This window comes from Euprymna scolopes, chromosome 34, assembly GCF_053919585.1.
Source record: "Euprymna scolopes isolate OS-2025 chromosome 34, ASM5391958v1, whole genome shotgun sequence".
Lineage (NCBI taxonomy): Eukaryota > Metazoa > Mollusca > Cephalopoda > Sepiida > Sepiolidae > Euprymna > Euprymna scolopes.
Genome location: NC_136515.1, coordinates 76760978 through 76784079, shown reverse-complemented (window position 1 = coordinate 76784079; position 23102 = coordinate 76760978). Strand labels below are relative to the sequence as shown.

The 23102-nt window shown below is 34.2% G+C and overlaps 1 protein-coding gene across 1 annotated transcript in view; it reads left to right on the top strand.

Moving 5' to 3' along the window:
• Positions 1-3413: 3413 nt before the first annotated feature.
• LOC145259296 (E3 ubiquitin-protein ligase MARCHF4-like) overlaps positions 3414-23102 on the top strand; it is a 180016-nt gene continuing 160327 nt past the window's right edge. Inside the window, exon 1 of the mRNA XM_080117168.1 lies at positions 3414-3558. Coding sequence (XP_079973294.1) covers position 3558 — 1 coding nt within the window. The 5' untranslated portion in view covers positions 3414-3557. The remainder of the gene's footprint in view (positions 3559-23102) is intronic.

Below are 23102 nucleotides of genomic sequence, written 5' to 3'. Positions count from 1 at the left end.
GAGTACATATATCAAAAAAAAAAATTTCTTTTTTTTTTTTAGGTTGAATTCAAAACAAGCAACAAATCTTGGATACAATTCCTTAAGCAGTTTGTAAAATTAAAAAATGATATTTATATTTAAAAGTAGATGACTAAATTCCTCTCTCTCTCTCTCTCTCTCTCTCTCTCTCTCTCTCTCTCTCTCTCACACACACACACAAAAAAATGAGATTCTGTATTTTAGGCGATTACGTGTGAAGAAATGGCCGATTAGTTTCGCGTATAAATTTAACGTAAACTGACCCAGGTCATTCTAAAGTTTAGTGCAGTTAAATATTTTATTTATTTATCTATAAGTACGACAGACAAACTCGTAAAACCACGCGAAATCGCCTTAAATGTAACACGCGCCGCAGAATTTATCCTCCATAACAAAAAAAAAGTTGTTTTTTGTTTTTTTATGTTAATATCAAAAAATAGATTTCTTAGCTTAACAACCAGCAACACAAATTGAATACAAATAATTAAAACATGTGATTAATGTTATTATTTATTTTATTTTTTTAATTTTTTTTTTACTTTATCCAAGTAGCAGTGATCGCAGTGAGTGGAAGACAACCGTCGATGCATTAAATGCAAAGTGTCGGTTCAATGAGTTCATCGTCCGAACAATACAGCCCTCCCCATCCTCACTCCAGGTAGAGAAGGCGGAACAGAAAATCAATGCGTTCGCAATAATCTGTATAAATGCTGAATTCAATGCAAACGATATCTTCTGTGTTTACGAACCACATCGGCTCCGTCAAATACGGCGAGAACGAATGGCAACCACGCATGTTCCTAGCACGGAAAATCTATCGTAAAATCGGAAAATCTAGTAATGTTTAATCGAGGAACAAAATAAAATATACAGCAAATAACTGTTACCAAACGCATTAAAACTTAAATTTTTGTCGACTACGTTTATTATTTTAGCATTTATAGTAGTGGATTAGTTTTGTATATAGATTAAGGTAAAATGATTGGCCGTTTTCGGAACCATTCGAACCTCATTTAGGGTTGTTAACCAAATTTCTTTACCACTAATCCTAAGGTCAAGTTGTAAGGTCATAAAATCATACGTCATCACCTAAAAATTAGACTCCCTTAAAATAATAAATAAATATAAATAGATAAAGGCGCGAAATTTCTTGGCCTTCGGGCCGGGATCAAAGTGTAGTTCCCTCCCCCCCCTTTTTGAGTTGGCCTTGTGCCTAAGTTTTTTGTTCATGTTCATTTTTTGCCTTAATAAAAGATTTAATATCTCAAAGTGTAGTATCTGTTCCTCAGATGCTGCAGTGCTGCACATAAGTTAAATGGTCCTCGGTCAATGTAGGGGAAACCCTTCATACTGAGACAATTACTTTTTTTTTTATATACTGCCAGAGCCCCCCCCTTTTTTTACCCTTGTTTTAGGGAACTAGTTTAACCCCACATTAAAAACGACCTTGTGTCTAATTTGTTTCGTGGGGAAGCAAATAAATACATAAAAGAAAAAAATGTTAACTGTCTTGACCTGGGAATATTACAAATTTATATGCAAAACTGATCCCCTACTCTAAATTCTAAAATGTTTTCTTTTCTTTTTCACCTAAGAAATTAGAATCCTTCTGTATGACAGTGTCATGAGGCGAATGTGTGTATTTTAATTTCAAGAACGGCCGATAGAGGGCGTTTCTCATTTAAAAAACAGGGGTCGATAACTCGTACATTCCTAAAAACAATTCGTGCTAAAACCTCTGTTTCATGTTTTTAAAATCATATTTTGCTATATTGACAAACTAAAATTATATTTTTATGCAATCTTATTGTGAAAAAAAAAAAAAATAATAATTATGTTGCAACATTTCATACAATCTTACAGGGGGGGAAAAAAACAAATAATTCTAAAAAAAAAAAAAAAAAAAAAAAAAAAAACAATCTATGAATGTTTCGCTTTTCCTATATTTTTGTGTTATTTATATCGGTTTATAGATTTTTGTGTTTTCGGAGACACTTGTTTATATTTGAGGTTCACATAATGGCCGGTAGAGGGCGTTACCCTTCTCAGTCGACTTATGCCACTGTCGTGCCTCCCCCCCCTTTTTTTCAGGGAGTGTTACTGACCTGGTTAAATTAGTAACGAGTAAAGTGCAGAATCTGTTGCAAAATATGCTGCATTTAGTGTTTTCTGTCCCCCGTCAGTGAGAGATAAGTTCTTCTAGACCGAGACAATTTTTATTTTTGTAATCCAGAGCATTTTTCTTTGGTGAGCTTGATATTTTTTTTCCCCCCGCATTAAAAACAAAAAAAAAAAAAACCTTGCGCTTAACTCTGCCCTCGTGGAGAGGCCAACAAATAGGAACAATAGCCGAATAGCAACCGCATAAAATGGAAAGCAATTCTTAGTGATTTAGCAAACGGTGTTTATTTACAATGTCTCTAAACCTTTTAGGTATTTTTGCATTTACCGACCCGCGATTCCCACGAAGTTACTCAGGTGTGCCCAGAAGCGCCCCAGCGGCCAGCACTCAGCAGTCAGCACTAACTGCTGTGCTGGGGGCTGGGCCCCAGCAGATGACGGAAATAACCGGAAATGGCCGGCTGGCAAGCCTTCCTTATAAACCGATATGAGCATATGATAATACAACGTGTTACAAAACACTTTCCTCCCTGTGTTAAGAATGGCCACGATCACTGAAATTCATTAAGTAATACAATAAAACATTGGGAAAAATGTCTTAATATCCAGAAACTACTTATGTGTCGTTTTCAGTTATTCCTGCCATCTGCTGGGCACGCCTGAGTAACTTCGTGGAAATCGCGGGTCAGTAAATGCGGAAGTACCTACTTTTAAATCAAACCAATATTTGCAACCATGGGGATTAATCTATGTAAGCACAATTTTGTGTGTGTGTGTGTGTGTGTGTGTGTGTGTGTGTGTGTGTGTGTGTGTGTGTGTGTGTGTGCGTGCGCGCGCACGAACGTAATCATTTTAGTATTTATTGGGGGAGGGAGATGAAAATTGTGCGTGGAAGGGGGGGGGGGTAAAGATAATAAAAAAAATAATTTATTTACCATAGTAAAAATGTTTAATAAATTCCGAAAATATTTCGTCTGCTAAGTGTGTGTGTGCGTGTTTCGCTTGTTCAGCAAAGCGGAACTGGTTTTACGCAACTAAAAAATGTTTCCCTTCCCCATCTGCACTTTTCGTTGCCAATAAATCAATTCAATTATTATTTACTTTGGTTCGTCCTGACCGACATTTCTTAACTCTCATCCGCGTCTCCGAATTGCGTTGTTAAGTTTAAAAACTGAACGCTTCCATCTTCATTTTTGGTTTTAACGTCCCAACAATTCGGTTACACTGGCAACACCCTAAAAAAATTTAAGACTATTTTGTTTCAAGTTTAAACGCGTGAATTTCAAGAATTTCCATTTATTCTTTCGTGCGTATTTTTATTTAAATACGTGAGATGGTCGTCATCGGATAAAAGTACCGGCCGTTATCTGACCATTATTTTGGAGGAATCTTCTCTTTCTTCCTTGATTGGAATAAGTAAGTACATTATTTCTATTCATTGTTAACTGAAAGGAATTTTTATTCAATTCTATACAAGAGCACGTAAAATTTATTTTTAATATGCAAATACACATCCGTAGGTTTGTGCGTGTTTTGTGCTTTTTAATTCGGACAAAATTTTCGGTTCTTCCTTTTTCGTGTTACACCGTTTAAGGAGAAAACCGAACCCGGAAAATCAAACTATTTCACTTATATTCAACCATTTTAGTTTAAAGTTTTGGTGCTAGTGCACATATTGATCCGCGCTATTTTTTAAATCGTATTTCCAAGTTTAATTAAAGGTTTTTTTTTGTTTTTTTGTACTCATGCAGTCATGCACTCATGCAGTGCACTCCGATTCGTGCTCCGTGCTGAAATAATAACGTTAAAAAGCCATTCTTAACATGGGGAGGGTGTTTTGTACTTATTCTGTACTTTAACCTTACAATTAAAAAAGAAAAAACTTTAATTAAACGTGGAAATACGATTTAAAAAATAGCGCGGATCACTCTCTGCATTAGTACCGTTTTTTTTTTTGTTTTTTTTTTTATTATTCAATTGTAAGGTTAAAGTACAAAATAGGTACAAAACACCCTCCCCATGTTAAGAATGCCTTTTTAAATAATAACGTTATTATTTCAGCACGGATCAATAAGTGTACACTGCATAACCAAAGTTGTATTTAATTTATGTATGCAAAATTAAAAAAAAAAATTCCTCGGATAAGCGGTGTAATAGAGGCCGCTTCATTTTGCAAACGATTTTTTTTTTTTTCTAAAAAAAAAAAAAAATGTAAATTATATTCGATTATTTAGTACTTCGGTAGAATATGAACCGTGCCCTTTTTTTTTTTTTTAGACGGGATTTTCAAATAAAATTCAATTTTTACAGTATTTTTGTTTTATTAAATTGTTACATGAAAATACAGAATATTTTTTTTTAAACTATGTTGAGAACAGGTTTCTAAATAATAGCGTTATTCCAGTACGGTCCGTCTTCTACATAAGTACGCAGATAGAAGATGATTTTTTTTTTTTAAACTCTGGTTGTAGAAACGGTTCCAGAATTGAAAAATTATCTCAAATCCACGGTTTATCTTTTATCTTTTTTCATGTAAATCAATTAGTTTTACGGAGACAATTTTTCGTAATTTTCATTCAATTAAAATAAACAAAGGTAGAACTTTAACATTTTTAGTTATTGTAAACAAAAATTGTCCCCTTAAAATTCATAATTATTAATGTACACGAAGAAAGAAAATTATAAACCGTCCATTTAAGACTATTTTCGATCGTACAGGTCCCAAAATTCGCCTTTCATTTTGGTACCGTTCTGGCGTTCTTCTACCAGAGCTCTCTGACAAGTGTCCAAGCTCAACTCGACTTAACCAGTGATCTAACGAGAACCAATGTGTTACGTTTATTAGCGAAATTTAAAAAAACAAACAAAACTCGTGCACTGAAGAGGAGAGGGAAGGAGTTACATTACTTTAGCTCTTACTTCAGTCACGTAAATTATTTGGAGTGAAATGGGTTTTGGAATTATGCCTAACTTATTTTTAACTTAAACCATGTTTTTTAGTAAATAGTAAAAAAAAAAAAAAAAAAAAGTTTGCTGCTTTATCTACATTTGAGCCTATAAATTTTTTTTTTTTTCAAGAAAAAAAATCTTTAAAGATCTATATGATGTATATACCTGTAACCACACAAGGATGTCATATTCCAAAAATCACGCAAATCGATCAAGTAGTTTTCTTTGTTTTTTTTTAATTAAGAAAATCACCCCCTTCCCATATAAACATAGAATTTTTGTGGGAGAGGGGGGGATCAACGTGTGGGTGCTAATTTCGCGTTAAATTGTGTTCTTATAAACGTTATTTTCGTTTTCAGCGCCCCTGAAAACCTTTAAAAGTGGTAATTTCATTTTTTTTTTCAAAGTCGATTGTCTGCCTTTGTTGATCCTACATTCCTGATAATTTGTAATTTAAATAGCACACTTAATTCTTCGATAAAATGCGTCATAAAACTTTTCTTGAATAAAGCAATAAAAAAAAAATACTCTATAAATTTACGTGCTTTTTGGAATATGACATCTTCGTGCGATGACAGGTACGTACACCATAAAGATTTTTCTTTGTTTTTTTTTTTGTTTTTTTTTTATAGGCCCAAATATAGACAAGAAGCACACATCAAACGCTGGAATAAAATTTTTTAAAAAATTAAAAAAAAAAAAAAGAAAGAAAATAAAAATCACTTGTTTATGAAAGAATGAATACAACGATTATATTTTGACTAAAATTTTGTGTTTTGTAGACTCCATAATGGATAATTATTGAAACTTGAAAAAAAAAAAAAATTTCATATTTTCGAATGAGGACAAAGGACGCCATTTACATAAATACTCAGCAAGAGAAGATAACTCTGTATTTGCCTGTTTATGAATAAAATACTAATACAGTCTAGGATTAGGTGTATTGTTGATTTCTGAAAATATTGAAAAATGACTACCGCTGTATATGCAACGTTATCCTTGAGTATACAATGACTAGCCTTTTTTTTTTTTTTCTCACTTGGAATCACTAGTTATCAAAGCCCAAAGGCTACTTTAGGATAAAGGTTAAGTGTTAGGTAGATCCTAAAACAACACGATCTTTAATGGTGGAACTTTGGTAGGGCTAGATTATTTAAGAGAATTGTTCAGCAGGAACTTATTCATATATTTGAAAATGATCATGTCATAGTCAGCCAGGAAGCAGCCACGTGGTATTGTTCCACAGATGAGCAGTTCTAGAACACTGCTTATGGAATTTACATTTAGTCTTCGGCACAGATAGAGAGTGAGGAAAGTTGTTGACAGCTGTTGTAGCTAGGTGAGCTTTGTTGCGAATGTTTTATAGGGAGGGACCACAAACAGGAGCTCAGTCGAGCGCCTAACATGAAAGTAACGATAGAACAAAGACACTCAACATCTTTTCTTTGAGGAAGGAAGTAGGGAAGCGAAAAGGTTCTCGCCCACTAGATTTCAAAGATGTTTTTGTACACTATCAAAGCAAGAAAGGATACATTTTCTTTTCTTTTTTAGCATTATTCAATCATTTCATATAAACGAGATTATTGTTGGTTTTCGTTTCTCTGATATCTTTCCTGTTAGAATTATTTATAGAAAAACATTGGGTACTTATGGGAGAGACTCTGTGAAGGTTGCCAACATCCCGAAGTGCAAGCATTTCTGTGGAACAAATTGGATTCGGACTTGGCACACCCAGGGTGTTAGTCCGTGTCGTTAACCACTGAGTCATCGTCACCTCTCTATTGTTAAAAAAATAAAATAAACATCGGAAATAATCGCTTCACATGATGTGAATGCAAAAATTGATGTTGCGAAATTTTTCCCAGCAACATTTCTCATTTCCTGACACTCCTTCGTGTTTTATACAATTAGGTGTGTGTGTGTGTGTGTGTGTGTGTGTGTGTGTGTGAAAAGCAAAAGGGAAAAATAAATTAAACACAAAAAAAATTATTAAACACGAGATTGTACTGGTTGCATTGTTGTGAGGAGAAATTTTAAATATTCTCAATTTTTCGTGTGCGATTCTAAACGCGAAGTCTTTAATGTCCGAAAAAAAAAAAACGGACTAAAACTAGAACCCCCCCCCAAAAAAAAAAAAACGCAACAAATATCAGCATGATTGATAAAACTAAATTTTATATCATTCTCTTCAATAATCCCATGTCTGTTGCTTAAAAACATTTTAAATCTTACAGTAGGCAATCATGAAGAAATACCTGTTTGTCTAAGGGACGTAACTCTTTTACTAAGCACAGTCGAGTAATGTAAGAAAAAAATGTAAAAAAAAAAAAAATCTTATCTATTATATTCATTTTTTATTTTTGTTTGAAATAGATAATTTTATTGTTTTTGTATTTTTTCTTATATCTATTCAAATCTTTTTAGTAAAAGTAGAATTATATCCCATAGATGAACAGGTCTTTCATAAATTTCAAAAATAATGTTTTATTATTACATTTATTACATTTTCACCCCAAACAAGGCACATTGCCACTTTGGTGTAGGGGGCTACTATCAGGGGCAACAACTACTGGGGTACTATGTAGGGATTTGGGAAGCAAGATATCGGTTTATGTTACACTTGAACTTCTGCACGTCAGTACAGTTGACGAAGCAGGGACCCTATTCAAAAAAGAGACTCTCCTATCTAATAGGACCTGCACTATCAGTCAAACTCCAACTTCTGTCCCATCACTGCAATGTTGCATCCATGTGCTCCCTCACATGCCAGAACGGTTCCAACTTCAATAGCTTCTTTTCTCAAACTGCTAGCCTTATTCCCTCCCTGCTCCATATCTCTTTGATTGTACCAACATAAAGCTTAAATGTAATGTGAACAAGCATCTCACTGTATACCTCCTCACTTAGGATAGCCATGTACATATAGCTCTTAATTAACAGTATCTCCTTATGTCTCAATGGTAATTTGCCTTGTTTGGGTGAAGGAAAGTAAAATAATTATGGATTGTTATGTTTTTATAAAATCTAATATATAAAGTAAAGTCAATCGATTCATTATTTCTTTGTTGTCAATAGTTTTCAGTGTACAAAATCAAGTTTGATTTTGATTCATCAGTTGTGGAATTGTTGCAGCATGTTAAGAAAACTTAAATGTAATTCGATTTAATTCCTTCCAAAAAAATACTTTGTCTGAGCCAGATTTATTTTTCAAATGGCGGTTTATTATCTTAAAAGAAAAATGGCAGCTCTGTATTTGTTCATATCTCTGCATCTGGTTGAGTTTCCTTTTACTGAAATAAAAATATTTTGTGGAAACGAAGTTTTAGAAAAGCAAAGCAAATAGTAAGAAAATACACTATAGGGTATTACAGGTTGGGACAACTAGTTTATGATATTTTTTTCAACTGATTTTATATTATTGCCCAAAATACTCGGAAAAGAAACGTCTGTTTGCCAAAACGTGCGATATTTCACAGCTACATAACAAGAAATAATTTATAACGATTGTAAAAATGTAAACAGTCTACACAGTTCTACTCTCTGTAATTATCAATATAAAAAGACCGTTATTAACTTCTGAACATTTCAGTGAAATAACAAACACTGACTTTTTTTTTTTTTTTTTTTTTTTTAACATTTGAAGATATTGTGCAACTTTGCCAAAACGGAAAATAGGTTGTATTTTCTGATCTTTTTTTTCAAAACCTTTATTTTTCTTGTCTATCCCTTTCTCTCTATTAGTCTCTCTCTCTCTCTCATATATATATATATATATATATATATATATATATATATATATATATAAATAAGAAAAATAAGCACATTTGTGGAGAAATATATATATATATATATATATATATATATTAGTATGGGCCAAAACAATTATTTGTTCTAATGGATAATAAATGATTTTTCGAAACCAGTATATATATAAATATGAAATCACACTCAAGATGAGAACAGTAGTTCAATGAATCCACGAATAACCAATCCTCATCTCAAAAAATCAGAAGCGTCATAAATATAAAATCTGCATATATAATATTTAAGCATATTTTATGCTAAAGGATGATTTTTTTTTTTTTTTTTTCCGATGTATTCATAACTTTTTGTTCCCTGAATTCAAAGCTGTTAACAAAAGTTATTTATAGCTTTTGTTTATTACTATTGAGCTATTAATAGAACTTTGTGTTTTATAAAAACATTCATATTTGAAAAATACTTGTAAAACAGGAAGATGGATGCAACATTTCGTCGGTGGGACAGAGGTTGGAATCTAGATGACAGTTCAGGACCTATCAGGTTGGAGACTGTCTTTTGAAACCTGTCCAGGAGTGAGAGAGCGGTAGAGGCTTTTGTGTTGGAATTTTTTTGTAGATAAGGATCGATAATTTGTAATTGGATAATTCGGATTACTGTTCTCATCTTGAGTGTTATTTTTACGTTTCAGTTGTGACATCCAACCTTCAAGTGCAGCTTGTCAAATTCGAGAATCTTTTATGGAATTTCAGAAGGGAACCTTTTATTTAACCCTCGGTAGTAGTTTTGTTCTTGTTCTGTCAGCCATGATTTAGTACAAATCTTAAGTAATTCCTAATTGTGTTCTTGGTATCGCCCATGCTGAGGATTGAACCTTCAGCCTCCAGAAAAGTAACTTAGAACTGATTATTTAGCATTTACTCCCATGCATTTGATAAAAGGTTCCATTCAAAATTCTTTACGTGACATACCATAGAATGCGCATGCAAAATGCATTACTGGTAACGAAAAGACTAAAAAGAGAATGATGTTTGAGGCGTAAATAACGCTCGGAAATAACGTGCGTGGCCATCGTGGTCCCCCTCTGATGCTGCATGTGAGAAGACACCACAAAAAAATAGCAAAGAAATGATGACTGCGAGAAGTGTGAAGGGCCAATGTTGCCTTCACGTTTTCGCCAAGTTTCAGAAAAATCTAATGGATGGTGCAAAGTTATGGGATAAAAAGTGTCATTGGGGCATTTGTGGCCCCTTTTGAGCTTCTGGGAATGTCAAATGCCAGTGAAAATGGACAAATGGTGCAGTTTCATGCCTTAAGACATGTATATTTGAATTTAGCATCATATTAAGTTTTTGAATAATATGAAAAAAGAGCTTCAAAAAGGCATGTGTTTTTTTTTTTTTTAACCCTAAAAGTCCCAGGGGGATGTGAACCCGAATTTTGCCAGGGTCACCCATGCTGAATTTATATTAAGAACAATGGGCTCCACATTTGGCCAAGCTTTAGGAAAATTTAATGTACGAATCAAACGCTATGGGGCAAAAGGTGTCATTTTTGGCCATTTGGGGGCATTTTTGAGCTCCTGGGGACGCCAAATCCCAGTGTAAATAAATAATGGTGCAGTTTCAGGCCTTAACACGTATATTTGAGTTGACCACCATGAAAAACCACTATATGGTCAGACATATCAAGTTTTTGTTGAGAAATATGGAAAGAGCCACAAAAAGGGGCGTTTTTAGCACTGAAAGTTCCTGGGGACGCGAACCAGAATTTTGCCAGGGTTACCCATACTGGATTTATATTAAGAACAATGGTCTCCACATTTTAGTCAAGTTTCAGAAAAATCTAATGGATGGATCAAAAGTTATGAGGCAAAACTGGTTATTTTTGGCCATTTTGGGGGATTTTTGACTTCTTTTGAGCCTCTGGGGACACAACAGGAATTTTTGCAAAAAAATTTTTTTTTTACTATGTACATCTATTTAATGAAATACAATTTGTGGCAAAATTTCAGGAAAAAACTAATGGATGGTTATCTGGCAATCGTCTGGAATAACGGACACTTGCACGGACGCCACTATAGTCCCTCTCCGAGAAATCTGGGGACCAAAAACAAATTGAAGTTTTTTCCTATTCTTTGTCTCCTTTGCGACTGAGACTACAATGTGTTTGTTCCCAGACAACATTGCAGTTACAGATTATAGTTCAACAAGATGTACTTGAATAAGTTTGGAGGTTACATTTGCCAAAACGTTGTGAGAATAATATCTAAAATGAGACCAGTAGTTCAAATAGTACAAATTCTTTAAGTACTTTTTTATCTGTCTTATCTTTTTTCTCTTTATCTTTTTTCTCTTTATCTTTTTCTTTTTATCTTTTTCTCTTATATTTCTTTTATGTCTTTATCTTTTTTATCTCTTTTATCACTTGAAATGTATTCCATCCAACTTTATCATTCGTTTTTAAAATATTGCTAATATTTGTAATTCACATTGTCAAATTTTATTATTTTTGAATGAGCTTTAAAGCCATTAATATCAAACCTAAAAAGGTTAATCATAGTAAAAAATGTTATTAAAACTATGTAAAATTTTTTACATTTATAATAGAAATTGCTTTATTTATACAACTAGTGGGGGTACCCGGCGTTGCCCGGGTGTTTGGAGGTGTGTGTGTAAGGGGGGGGGTAAGTAAAGAATAAGCGAAGTAATAACGCTGTTTAAATATTAAAAAACAAAAGACGATGTTAAACTTAAAAAAATCAGAAACAAACCAAAAAAAAAAAAAAAACAAAACTTTTAAAAAAGAAATCGTAAAAACAAAAAGCAAAAATAAGGGAAGAAAATGAACATGTTCAGAAAAACAAAAAAAAAACACAGCAAAAAGCGAAAAAAAAAAATGCCATAAATAACCCTTCGATTCGGTTAAGTCCATGGTGTGTTTCGCCCAGTAGAAAGCATAGAACGAAAAGGAACATTAAAACTCCATTCCAGTTTTTTTAAGCAACTACAAAGTAAAAAAAAACCCAAACTGGTGTTTCATCGTAACTGTCCCTTGTGAATGATCCCGGAAATGGTGTAAGTAGTGGTGGAGGAAGGAATTAATCAGAGAAAAGATTGTATTACTTCCATTGATTTTCAACCGATTGTGGCAGTTAATTCTCAGCAGAAAAAATATAGGGATCTACGATTATCGAGGAAATGGAGAGGTAATATGCCTATAACACACCTCGGATATTGTGCTGCAGTTTGTGCATATTACATTTGCATGAAATATCCTAATTTTTAATCCTATTAAGGTCAAAATCAGAGGAGAAAAAATGAGTTCATTTTATATATATATATAATACATTTTGGTTTACTTCTACTTGTGCAGCTGCCATTGCTCAAAGGCAGCATGCATACTGCAGATTTATCTGACATAAGTCCAGTACAAACAGACAAAAGTATATAGAAGCTAGAAGTTATTGTAAGAACGAAATAGCGACAGCTAAGAGAGAATACACTGAAACCACCGGAAAACGTATTGAAGTGCAGAAATTAGGAACTTGTGATTTCTGGAAAATCTACAACAGTGTAGTAAATAATGGGCAATCAACAATCATGAGGTTGTTTGCACGGAAACCAAGAAGGCTAACTTGCTTGCCAGTCGGTTTGCCTCAAACTCTACATTGAACCCAGCAAACCACTTCCTCTCTGATTATCCTTTGCAGACTGACACCACACTAGATGATCTGAAAATCATCCCTTTTCAGGTGCATGATATCATAAAAAACCTACACACCTCAAAAGTATGTGGACTGATCTCATCCTGGCTGTACTTTTAAAAAAAAATACTCTGTTCAGGTTGCTCCAGTTCTCTCCAAACTTTACAACAAATGCCTTAACGAATCTTGCTTTCCTGGCTGCTGGAAAACTGCTTCTGTGGTAGCAGTTTACAAGAATTCTGGCGAAAGAACTGACCCATTAAATTATCACTCCATTAGCCTCCTCCCTTTTTTCGCCAAAATATTTGAGTCCATAATTAATCAAGCTCTATTCCATCACCTTACAGTTGCTAAACTTCTGACTGACCAACAATATGGATTTAGGCAAGCCCGTTCTACAGCAGATATCCTAACTGTAATCTCTGAACATATAGCACTCAAAATACAATGCCTGAAAGTATCCTGTACCTCTATAAGGCCACCATTCACCCATGTATGGAGTATTGTCATATTTGGGCTGGTGCATCTGCTACTGGTCTCTTACTCCTGGAAAGGGTTCAAAAGAGAATCGTCAACCTGATAAGTACTGAACTGTTATCTACGCTTCAACCTTTTTCCCACCGAGGAAATGTTGCATCACTCTTCCTGTTTTACAATTATTTTAATGGTAGATGCTCCGACGAACTACAAGCCCTGATACCCCCCCCCCTCAACATAAGCCCCTCCCCCACCATTAAGCCTCTCAAACAGCAAAGTCTCACTCTTACATAGAGATTTAGATGTAAGAAAGCCTTTTACTCTAATAGTTTCTTCCCCAGAAATGCTAAACTGTGGAATTCCCTTCCAGGTTCCTGCTTTCTCAACTGTACTGACATGCAGAAGTTCAAATGTAATGTGAACAAATATCTTGCTGCCCAACTCTTACATAGTATCACTGCAACTTATGTCCCTGATAGTACCTCTCTACATCAAAGTATCATTGTGTGTTGTTTGAGGTGAAAATGTAAAAAAAAAAAATCTTTCATCAGATAGGTATCTTCAGATAAACAAGCTCTGCTGTTTGTGTAGACGAGGATTGATTATTCAAATTATTTGGATTCTTCGGACTAGTGTTCTCGTCTTGAGTTTCATTTTTACAACGTTTTAGTTGATATAACCTCCAACATTTTTCGAGTGTATCTTGTCAAACTCCATGCGTACTTGTTGCATAGTAGATAAAGTATTAGCTAAAATCCAGTTGTAAGTTACACTTTCGGAAGTTGAAGGTTCGATCCTCAGTGTGGGCAGCACTCAAAATACAATTGTGAATTACTTAAGATTTCTACCAAGTCATGGCTGATGGAACGAGAACATGCTATCCTTGCGGATTAAATAAACCGTTCTATTTGGAATTGTGTGCAGATTCCAGAGTTTGACAAGATACATAGGAAGAAGATCGGAGGTTGCATCCACCGAAACGTTGTGAAAATAAAACTCAAAATTAGAACAGTAGTCTGTAGAATCCAAATAATATGAAACTCTGCTGTTATTGAGCACTTTTTGTTTTAATAAGCATTGTGGTTTCATTGGATTAACATGTCAGAAATCAGAACAATTTATCACAAATTATTTAAACTTTTTAACCTCAAACAGAATTTCATTTGTTTAGTGCATTCATTCTTGACAATCTTCTGACATGGCTCTTTCTCTCTTGTCTCAAAACGAGGCATGTTTCGGAATCCTTCAAAAACCATGCAGACAGATTTTATAAATGTTTTTTCTTGTACAGACAAAAACAGTCTGAGTAAAACTATTTAACCACATATGTTGTTGTCATTGTTGTTCAGAGCAACAGCATTCCTTCTTCTGTTGTGTTTGTGTGTTCATTGTCACTCGAGACAATAGAGATTACCATCTTAAGAACACCCACCTTTTTTTTTTTTTTTTTTTAAAGTACATTGCAATAATCCATGCCTGTAAAGGGGTAGCCTCATCTGCATGTCACTAAATTCGGTCAACTTCTTGTGTTGCAATATTAAAACAGATGGGGGGGGGGGGGGATGACATGTGAAATCCTGAATATTTAACCAAAACGTGCTAGTAATGTCACGTGGGAATTAAGTTGTTCTTTTTTGACAAACCAGGCATTAACTGTGACATCTATAAATGTAGGTTATTAAACAAAGCTGCTGTTTAGAGGGATAGAAAGTGGACGTTGGCTTTAGTTTCAACATCGTCGTAACTTGTGCTTCTCTTGTGCTTTAATCCTCACGTTCGATCATTCATTGTCTTCAGAGAAATGTATCCGTTTTGAAGATAAGCCATAATTTATTGGCAAACAATTCTGTCAAATAGTTTTATTTCATGTAGCAGAGTTGATATGAACAATGAAGTGCTCACTGCATACAACAATTGAAGCACCATCGACTTAAATGCAGGAGTTACTTCTAGCATATGAAATATATTATAGACTAGCCTGGGTGCCCGGCGTTGCCCTGGTGTTTGTAGGTGTGTTGAGGCCAAAAAAAAAAGTGGTAGTAGATAGGCAGGTAGTACCGCAAAGGCGGAAAATGACATGAAAAAAAAGTGACGTCTTTGCCATTGTGTTTATCGCCAAACCAGAAGTTAAGGCTAGTCAACTGAAAAGACTTCAAAAATATTATCAAAAAAAAGCGACCCCTCCCTGTAGAAAAGTACCCAGTTGAGGGTGAAGCAATTTAAGTTTTTAGCCAATTTTTCGATATTTGTCGTCCAAAGGGTCGAGCTTCAAAACGATACAGAGCTCTTGAAAATTCATCGCCTCTGTTGAAAGTTTTAGGCAGGCATACAAACAGACAAGTGAGATTTATATTACAGGTACTAAATATAAAATATATTTGTTAGTTGTATACTAATGACCAAAGAAAAAAATCAGTCCATAATTATAATTATTTTTCCTTTTTTTTTTTTAATTTGGATGAATGCCTATTTTTTTATTTTTTTATTTTTTTTTTCACACATGTTTTGTGACACATAACCAAAAGATTTGATTTCATAAGCTGCTCTTCATAAACAATATATTTTTTTTTTTTACAGATTTTGAAACGTGTAAGATGAAAAGGAAAAAATATAGGCATTCACCAAAATAATTTTTTAAATTATTCCTGTGGACTGATTCTTTGGTTATTGGGATGCAACTCCCCAGTATATGTGCTCTGAAGTTGGAAACATAACTTGAGCTGGGGTTTTTTAAATAATTTGGATGATATTATAAAGGATATATATACCTTTTTTTTTTTTTTTTTACATAAACTCATATTATGAGGTAAATATGAAATGATAATTTCAGAAATAGTGGGTTAGCAGGACAACAGACTATTAAAAACTAAAACCATATTATTAAGCTCAACCAAGATATTTTGCTTCAACTATATTTATTTGGTAAAATAAGCTTTATTAAGGAGAACTCCACATTTTATACCTTGAAACATTTACAGTAATTCAAGGATGGAAGCATATGTGGGAAGGAGGCTGGGTAGAAGTTTTATATAGTGCATTACATGAGAAGATAGATATGTAAGTATGGGAACTATTGGGAGCAAATTAGGGATGAGCCGAATGCATGTTGTAAGAGGTAATGAAACGAAGTGGGGTGTTTTTAAAAGGTTAGGAAAAATCAAAACACGTGGTGGAAAAAAACAAAAAAACAAAGTAAGAAATAAAAATAAAAATATTTTTTAGATATTTTTATTTTTTTTGTATAAGAAATGCAAAGAAATTGATGATAGGCAAAATATTTTCTTGAAGAAATTAGATCCAATGATATTTTAGTCTTTACAAGTAACTCAAGGAGGTGAATGAGACAAAAGATCTTGGCCTTCTGGTCGATTTGTTCTTCAAGTCATTTAAACATTGCATTCAGGTTGCCAACAAAGCAAGAAGCATTCTATTTTTCATGACATTCTTTCTGCAAGCTCGCTCCTGAAATATTTCCCCTTGCCTCCCACGTCTCCTCACTATTAGAGTATGGTGTCCACACCTCTTCATTTCTTATGATATCCAGCATCTGAGGAGAGTTCAGAGACTGACTACTCGAACGGGGCATCGTTCTGCATTATGAAAGCCGAATTAAAAAGCTTTTCTGCCTTGAATGCCGATGATTGTATGGCGATCTGATTTTGACCTACAATCTCAAGTCATTTTGATATACGTTAGGATGTATTATTCACTCCTGCAAAAGTGATCTATTTGAACACTGCGAGAAACTATTTCACTTTTAGTTTTGATTGAATCAAACAAGGATCGCTTTCTCAAACAGGATCCTTGGATCTTGGAATAGACTTTCAAGGGAGGTAATAAATTCATTGACAATAAAACAAATTGAGGTAAATTTGACCAAGTGCTTAGCTGCTGTATCCTCTTCTGTGTGAATTTATACCGCCCTTTCCAATACATGGCAAGTGAAGCATGATTGTTTTTTTTGTTTGTTTTTTTGCCAAATTAATCAAATATAGGCAGTATCCCTTCAATTAGACGTATTTGATTAAACATTATAAATAAATTTTGTCTATTTACAGACCTCTTCAGTTTCCTGATGAGTATATATATGAATCCTGATGGTTTCAGTTTTTGCCAAATAAATTGAATTGAACATTTTCCAATGATTTCACAAGAAAAATTAACCCGATCAAATATTAATTTTGTAGGAAGAAAGCAATCAATGTTTCTTGTATAGCATTCATCCTAGGCAGGTTGAACCATCTTCCTCAAGAGTAGTGTCAAGAATATATTAAATTCACAGATGGTGGTCCCTAGTCACCTGAATAAAAAGCCATCAATGACAAAGAAATGATAAAAATTCTATGCTTTATATTAGTAGCGGAGAGGGGGGGGTGCCCGGGTGTTTGGAGGTAAATCAAAACACATGGGGGGTGGGGGGGTTAAAATAAAAAAAAAGTTTTGGTAGGTGAGTATGAGGCAAAGTTGGAAATTAAAAAGTGAAAAAAAAAAAACATGTGACGTTAACCATTGGGCCATCGCGATATACTAACGGAAACACATTTGAATTTATTTAGTTACTTAGAATTTGTAGGTGCACGTTTTAATGTCTTAATGAGGTCAACTTTGACTGCGGGGTTTTTATTTTCCCAAGATGTTGTGGGTGGGGGACCAGCTCCCCTTGTTCAATTTGAATAGCAATTGTCTGATATAAGGAAAACATTTCCACATTGATCAAATCTGATTGCTTTCAGACATTTCCGGCGATGGCGACCGGAAAAATACCACCAGAATTAGTGTCGCTTTTATTATAGAAAAAAGCCTAATTCACATGTGGCGAGCTAAAACTGTTGAATATTTATCTTGAAGTTGAGCAAATTAAATAGACAGGCGAGATCCGTTAACTCGGAGATATTATGATTTATGTGATATAAAAAGTTTTAAGAGGTTGTGTGCCGACCGAGCGCTTCTCTGAAAAAAGCCTTTCTTGGACATACACAAAAAGCGAACATACACACATTTTCGCTTTTATATATATAGATATAAACGTGTTGTCTATGAATTTGTTTAGTAAATAGAATAAAGAAATGATTCTGGAATTAAAACCTTAATGAAATAATTTTTTTTATGTTGTATGAATCAACTTTGTTTTGTGTGCAAGATAAGAGGTCTCAGAAGACTCCTTGACATCTTGTACAAGGACCATGTGACCTACAATAAAGTTCGCAGAAAGGTCACCCAATAAGTGTGTCACCACGGTGTAAAAGAGATTACTCAGAAAGGATGGCATGTAATACGCTCAGACTTGCAAATGCAATCGTGCAAGGAGGAGTTCAGAGGAAAAGATGACGGGTATACAGAAGTGGACCCACAACATCCTCCACTATTACCCAGGCACTCATCCACCGTTGATCCACCATGCAACATCCCTACAACCCTGGCAGGTTACTGGACCAGTAACAATAAATAAATCAACTTTGTTTTGTATGCAACATTATTTCAAACGTTTGACCTTCATATTGTTTAATGCAAGTTCTTCTCGTTTATCTAAACAATTTATTTCTTATCTTACGCAAACAAAATGATGCCCACCTCAAATGTCCAACCAGAATTGCGTTCCATTCACAAACAAGAGATCAGATTATAAATACAAGTTTTTTTTTTTTTGTTTTTTTTTTACAATTTCCGCTTTACTTCCCCACAAGAGTAATTTTTCTACATGTTTGGTATTGTGTGAAAAGTCCAGTGCAACGTAAATAATCGAGTCAAATTTAAAATAAAACAAACAAACATTAAGTAAAGTATAAATCCCAAGTCGCACTTTCTAACTTAAATCACAAAATGGAAATCAGACCCAGTTACAATAGGCTTAATTTTTCAGGGCACCATTTTTCTTCATTACATTAAATGGCTGTTTATATCAGAAACTGAGCATGTGTAGTCCTCCCCCTCCTCTCTTTGTTACAATATAAATGCAATACCACGTGTTTACCCACTCGGAAACAAATGCTAACCCCAATGTGCTGTGCTATGCTTTTCTTTTTTTCCGTCATCTCTTCTTGTTCTGGCCATGTATATTGTCTCTCACATTAGTGGTTGCCATGAAGTGCAAATAGGTCCAAAAATATAAAAACCAATAAAACAACTTTTGGTTTGTGTGGTATATTAAGTGTGGTTTAGTATACAAATTCAATCTTCTAGAAAATTAGTTATTTCGATTTTCTTTTTTTTTTTTCTTTTTTTTTTTCTTTTTTTTTCTTTATACAAATAGCCAGCAAAGGAAAATGGTTCTCTAAATGTTTTTATAACAAATATTATTATTGTGGGGTGGTGATTCCCGATTGGGGTAGTATGGAGTAGCCCTCTTTTTTTTTTACCACTACCCCTAATACTAAATCTGATACAAAGGAGTGATACCTGTTAGGGGAATAGAATGTACTAGGTAAGACATGAAACTGCAACTGGAGATACATATATATATATATATATATATATATATATATACACCACAAATAAATATTCGAATATGTTAGCATGAAACGATTTTGATTTCTCATTAAGTAACTCTAATTGTTATGGTGCTCGACTGAACTCCAATTTCAATTTCCTTCTCATAAGACATTCTCACTAAGAACTGTTGTTCCTACCATAAGCGAAAGAAACTTCCCTTTATTTCTCCATCAAGAGGAATTTCTATGGACAAAGCTTTTCTTTCAAGGGTTTTCTGTTTGTGGAACATATTCCCTTTGGGTTGCTTCCTTGCATGGTTGTAAATTTAAATTCCTTATCAACAAGTACTTGTCATGAACTGTATTATCTTCTGTTATATAATAGACAGTCGTCTGTGTATTTGTATGGCTAGTTAAAAGTTCAAAACTACTAAATAAAGACCCATCAAGTTGGTATTGTCTTGACCAGTGTTGCTCCGGATGTATAGTATCTTAAATTTAGAAAAAAAAAATGTATTTTTTGAGGGTCAACTGAGCAAGTTTTTTTTTTTTTTTTTTTTTTTTTTTCGGGGTGTGGTTGGAGGTAGCTGTTTTTTTTTGGGGGGGGGGGGTTACTCAATCATCTTACTTTTTACAGGCCATTGTCTAAATATTGCTATGCAACGAGACATTGCAAGCTTGGTGTCAACTTTGGTGCAACTGTTGAATAATTTTGAAACCTAAAAGTGACGGACAAAATTTTGACAATGCTCAATAATTATGTACTAGAACCTGTCCTTAAATACGTATGCAAATTAGATGTCACATTTACTCTTTTAAACATTTTTTTTTATGTGTAATAAACATTGCAGGTTAAGTATCAAAGTAGTTTACTCTCAAGGCATTTCTGTATTAACATATATGTAAACGCTAAGTCCAGGTGGTAACAGACCCCCAAAAAAAGGTCTGAAAGTATAATAAATGGAGTTAAATTTTTTTTTTTTTTTTTTTTTTTTGTAATTGTATAGTTGCTCACTGCCAGTATTGAGGTTCAGTAAATTATGGTAGATATACTGTTCTAGTGGACTTGAATATACTAATCAGTCACCACATATCAAGGCTTGGAAGCTATTGAAGGATAAGAGTTAATCATTGTAAGTTGAACAGTGAATAACACCATGAGAGGATTTGAAATGATGAGTGGAATGGTCAGAATTTGATAAACAGGACATTTTGGTAAGTATTTTTTAACATTGGACTAAGACAACTATGCTGTAGTCAATTGGGAACCAGCCCCTGGTATTGTGTTCTACAGATGGGAAGTTCTTAAAAAGCTTTGTTTATGGAAGTTCTATTATGGAAGAAAGAGTTTTACCTACACAAAGCTGAAAAGAAAAATTCTTTGCACTGGTTGTAACTAGACAAGTTCTTTCTGTGAATGCTGTCTTTTTGAGCAATGATATCAGCCTTAAACTGAATAATAAAAACTGCCCAGAGGCTTCTTTCTAATGTTAAAAAAAAATTGCATCAAAGAATTTCTTTTTCTTTTTTCTTTTTTATATAGATATAGTGTGGAACGATAAAATTATTCCTCTATAAAAAAAGCAACAGTACAACTTTATTTTAAAACTTTTATTGAAAAATCAATTCAGGTAGCTTGATTATGTAGTAGAGTTGACATCTATTGAATGTAGCCGTCTTCAGCCTCAGTCACTGCCTCGATACTGGTCTGGAACTGGGAGCATGCCTTTTGAGCAAGTGTCGGAGGATGGCGGCGATCAGGTTGGCTTTGATGTTGTGGGAGGTCATGTTAGTGATATTCTCGACATAGGACCAAACAAAGTAGTCCAGCAGGTTCAGGTCGGGGGAGGAGGGGGGGGGTCAGAGAGAATGGTACAAAATCGTAGACCTCCTGAAGCCAAGCCTGGGTCTCTTTGGACTTGTGGGACGGTGCCGAGTCCTTCTGCCACACCCAGGGTCTTCCAGTGATCACTTGATTGCACCAGGAGATCACCACACCCTTCAACACATCCAGGTACATTTTGGTATTAATGTGATGTGGCATGATGTGGCCCTCACTTGAAACCACACCAAAGACCATAACTGTGACCGGAAACTTTGTTTTCATAACCCTGGACATGTCCCTGTTATTCATGGCAATCCAGCGATCCAGTTTAAAGGTGCTAACAATGGTCCTGTTGTCATAACTTGGATCAGTAGAGAGCATGAGTTGTACAGCGGCGCATCTCCGATCTCGCTCATTGAACATTGTGTCACTTTCGGACATGATAGAAGGCTCCTATCGCTCTTGGTATTTGTACATAAAGCCAACTAGTAGATGGTCTGCAACAAAAAAAAAAAAAGAAAACCTATTTTCATCTAACAGAAATGGAATCATGTCCTCTTTTCTAGGGTGACAATTTTATCCCCCCACCCTATCTATACTAGATACCCAGTGTTGCCCGGTTGTCAAATATGCATAAATATTCTCTTAATTAATGTAGAATTCTTATTTATTATAAACAGAAATACCGTATGTATTAATCGTAACATTAAACTCCTTTAAGAAAATGAAGTAAAAAAAAAAAAAAAAAAAAAAAAAAAAAACGGGAAGGAACTGAGACATGTGCATGTGAGTATTATGGTTTTTCTAAGCAGTTCACTTATTGTTTGTAAAAAAAATAAAAATAAAAATACTCAAGTTGAGATCGAAACCAAAACTTAAAAGCAATGAGAAAAGTATGATTACCATTAAGCCAGCTTGCCACTATATTTAAAAAGTGTTTTCAAACCTACTTATTCTTAACATAAGAAATCTGTCATGTGAACAGTTTACTAACAGATAAAAATCTGATGACCTCCCCCAAGTACGAATTTTTCAATTTCAAAATTTCAAGTACCACATGTCTGAATATGCTATATACCACATTTCAAGTCTGTAGATCAAAAATCTGTTGAGTATATAGGTTGAGAAGTGTCCTCACACACACACACAAACACACATTCTCATTTTAATAGACATATAGATTTAACTAGTCTAGAAAAATTGTTATTGTTTTTCCAATAAGTTTTCCGTGGCAGGAAGATACCATTTTGGATGTCTGCCAGAAAAAAACTGTATCTGAAACATTTTTATATATAGTTATGCCAGTTGAGCTGGACATAAACTAGAGGCAAATTGCCAAGATAATTCTGATTTTAGATTTTTTAAGCTTATGGAGTTTATATTGCTGTGACTTTCTAGTTGTCAGCTAACACTCACATACTCCAACCCACAACTGTAATTTTAACTATAGATTACTAATTGGGATTTGGTATCCGTCTGGATCCGAAATTATGTTTATAACTATCTTTTAACGCTCAAATCAGGAGAGGGGAGGTTGTGTAGTATCTATTCCGTAGTCGTGATACTATGATCCCAGGAATCACATTCTCCTTTTTTTTTGGGGGGGGGGGGGGCGACATTAGTGAATGAATAAATGTTCTGACTAATAATCTCTTCTAAGTGACAACCTTAATCCGAAATCATCTCAAAAGAACAAACTCTATATAGTTATTATTTAAAAATTTGTTTGCAGATCAAAAAAAAATCTGTAATATAAATCTCGGCCGTCTGTTTGTATGTCTGCTAAAAACTTGTCATCTACATCAAACAGGCAAAT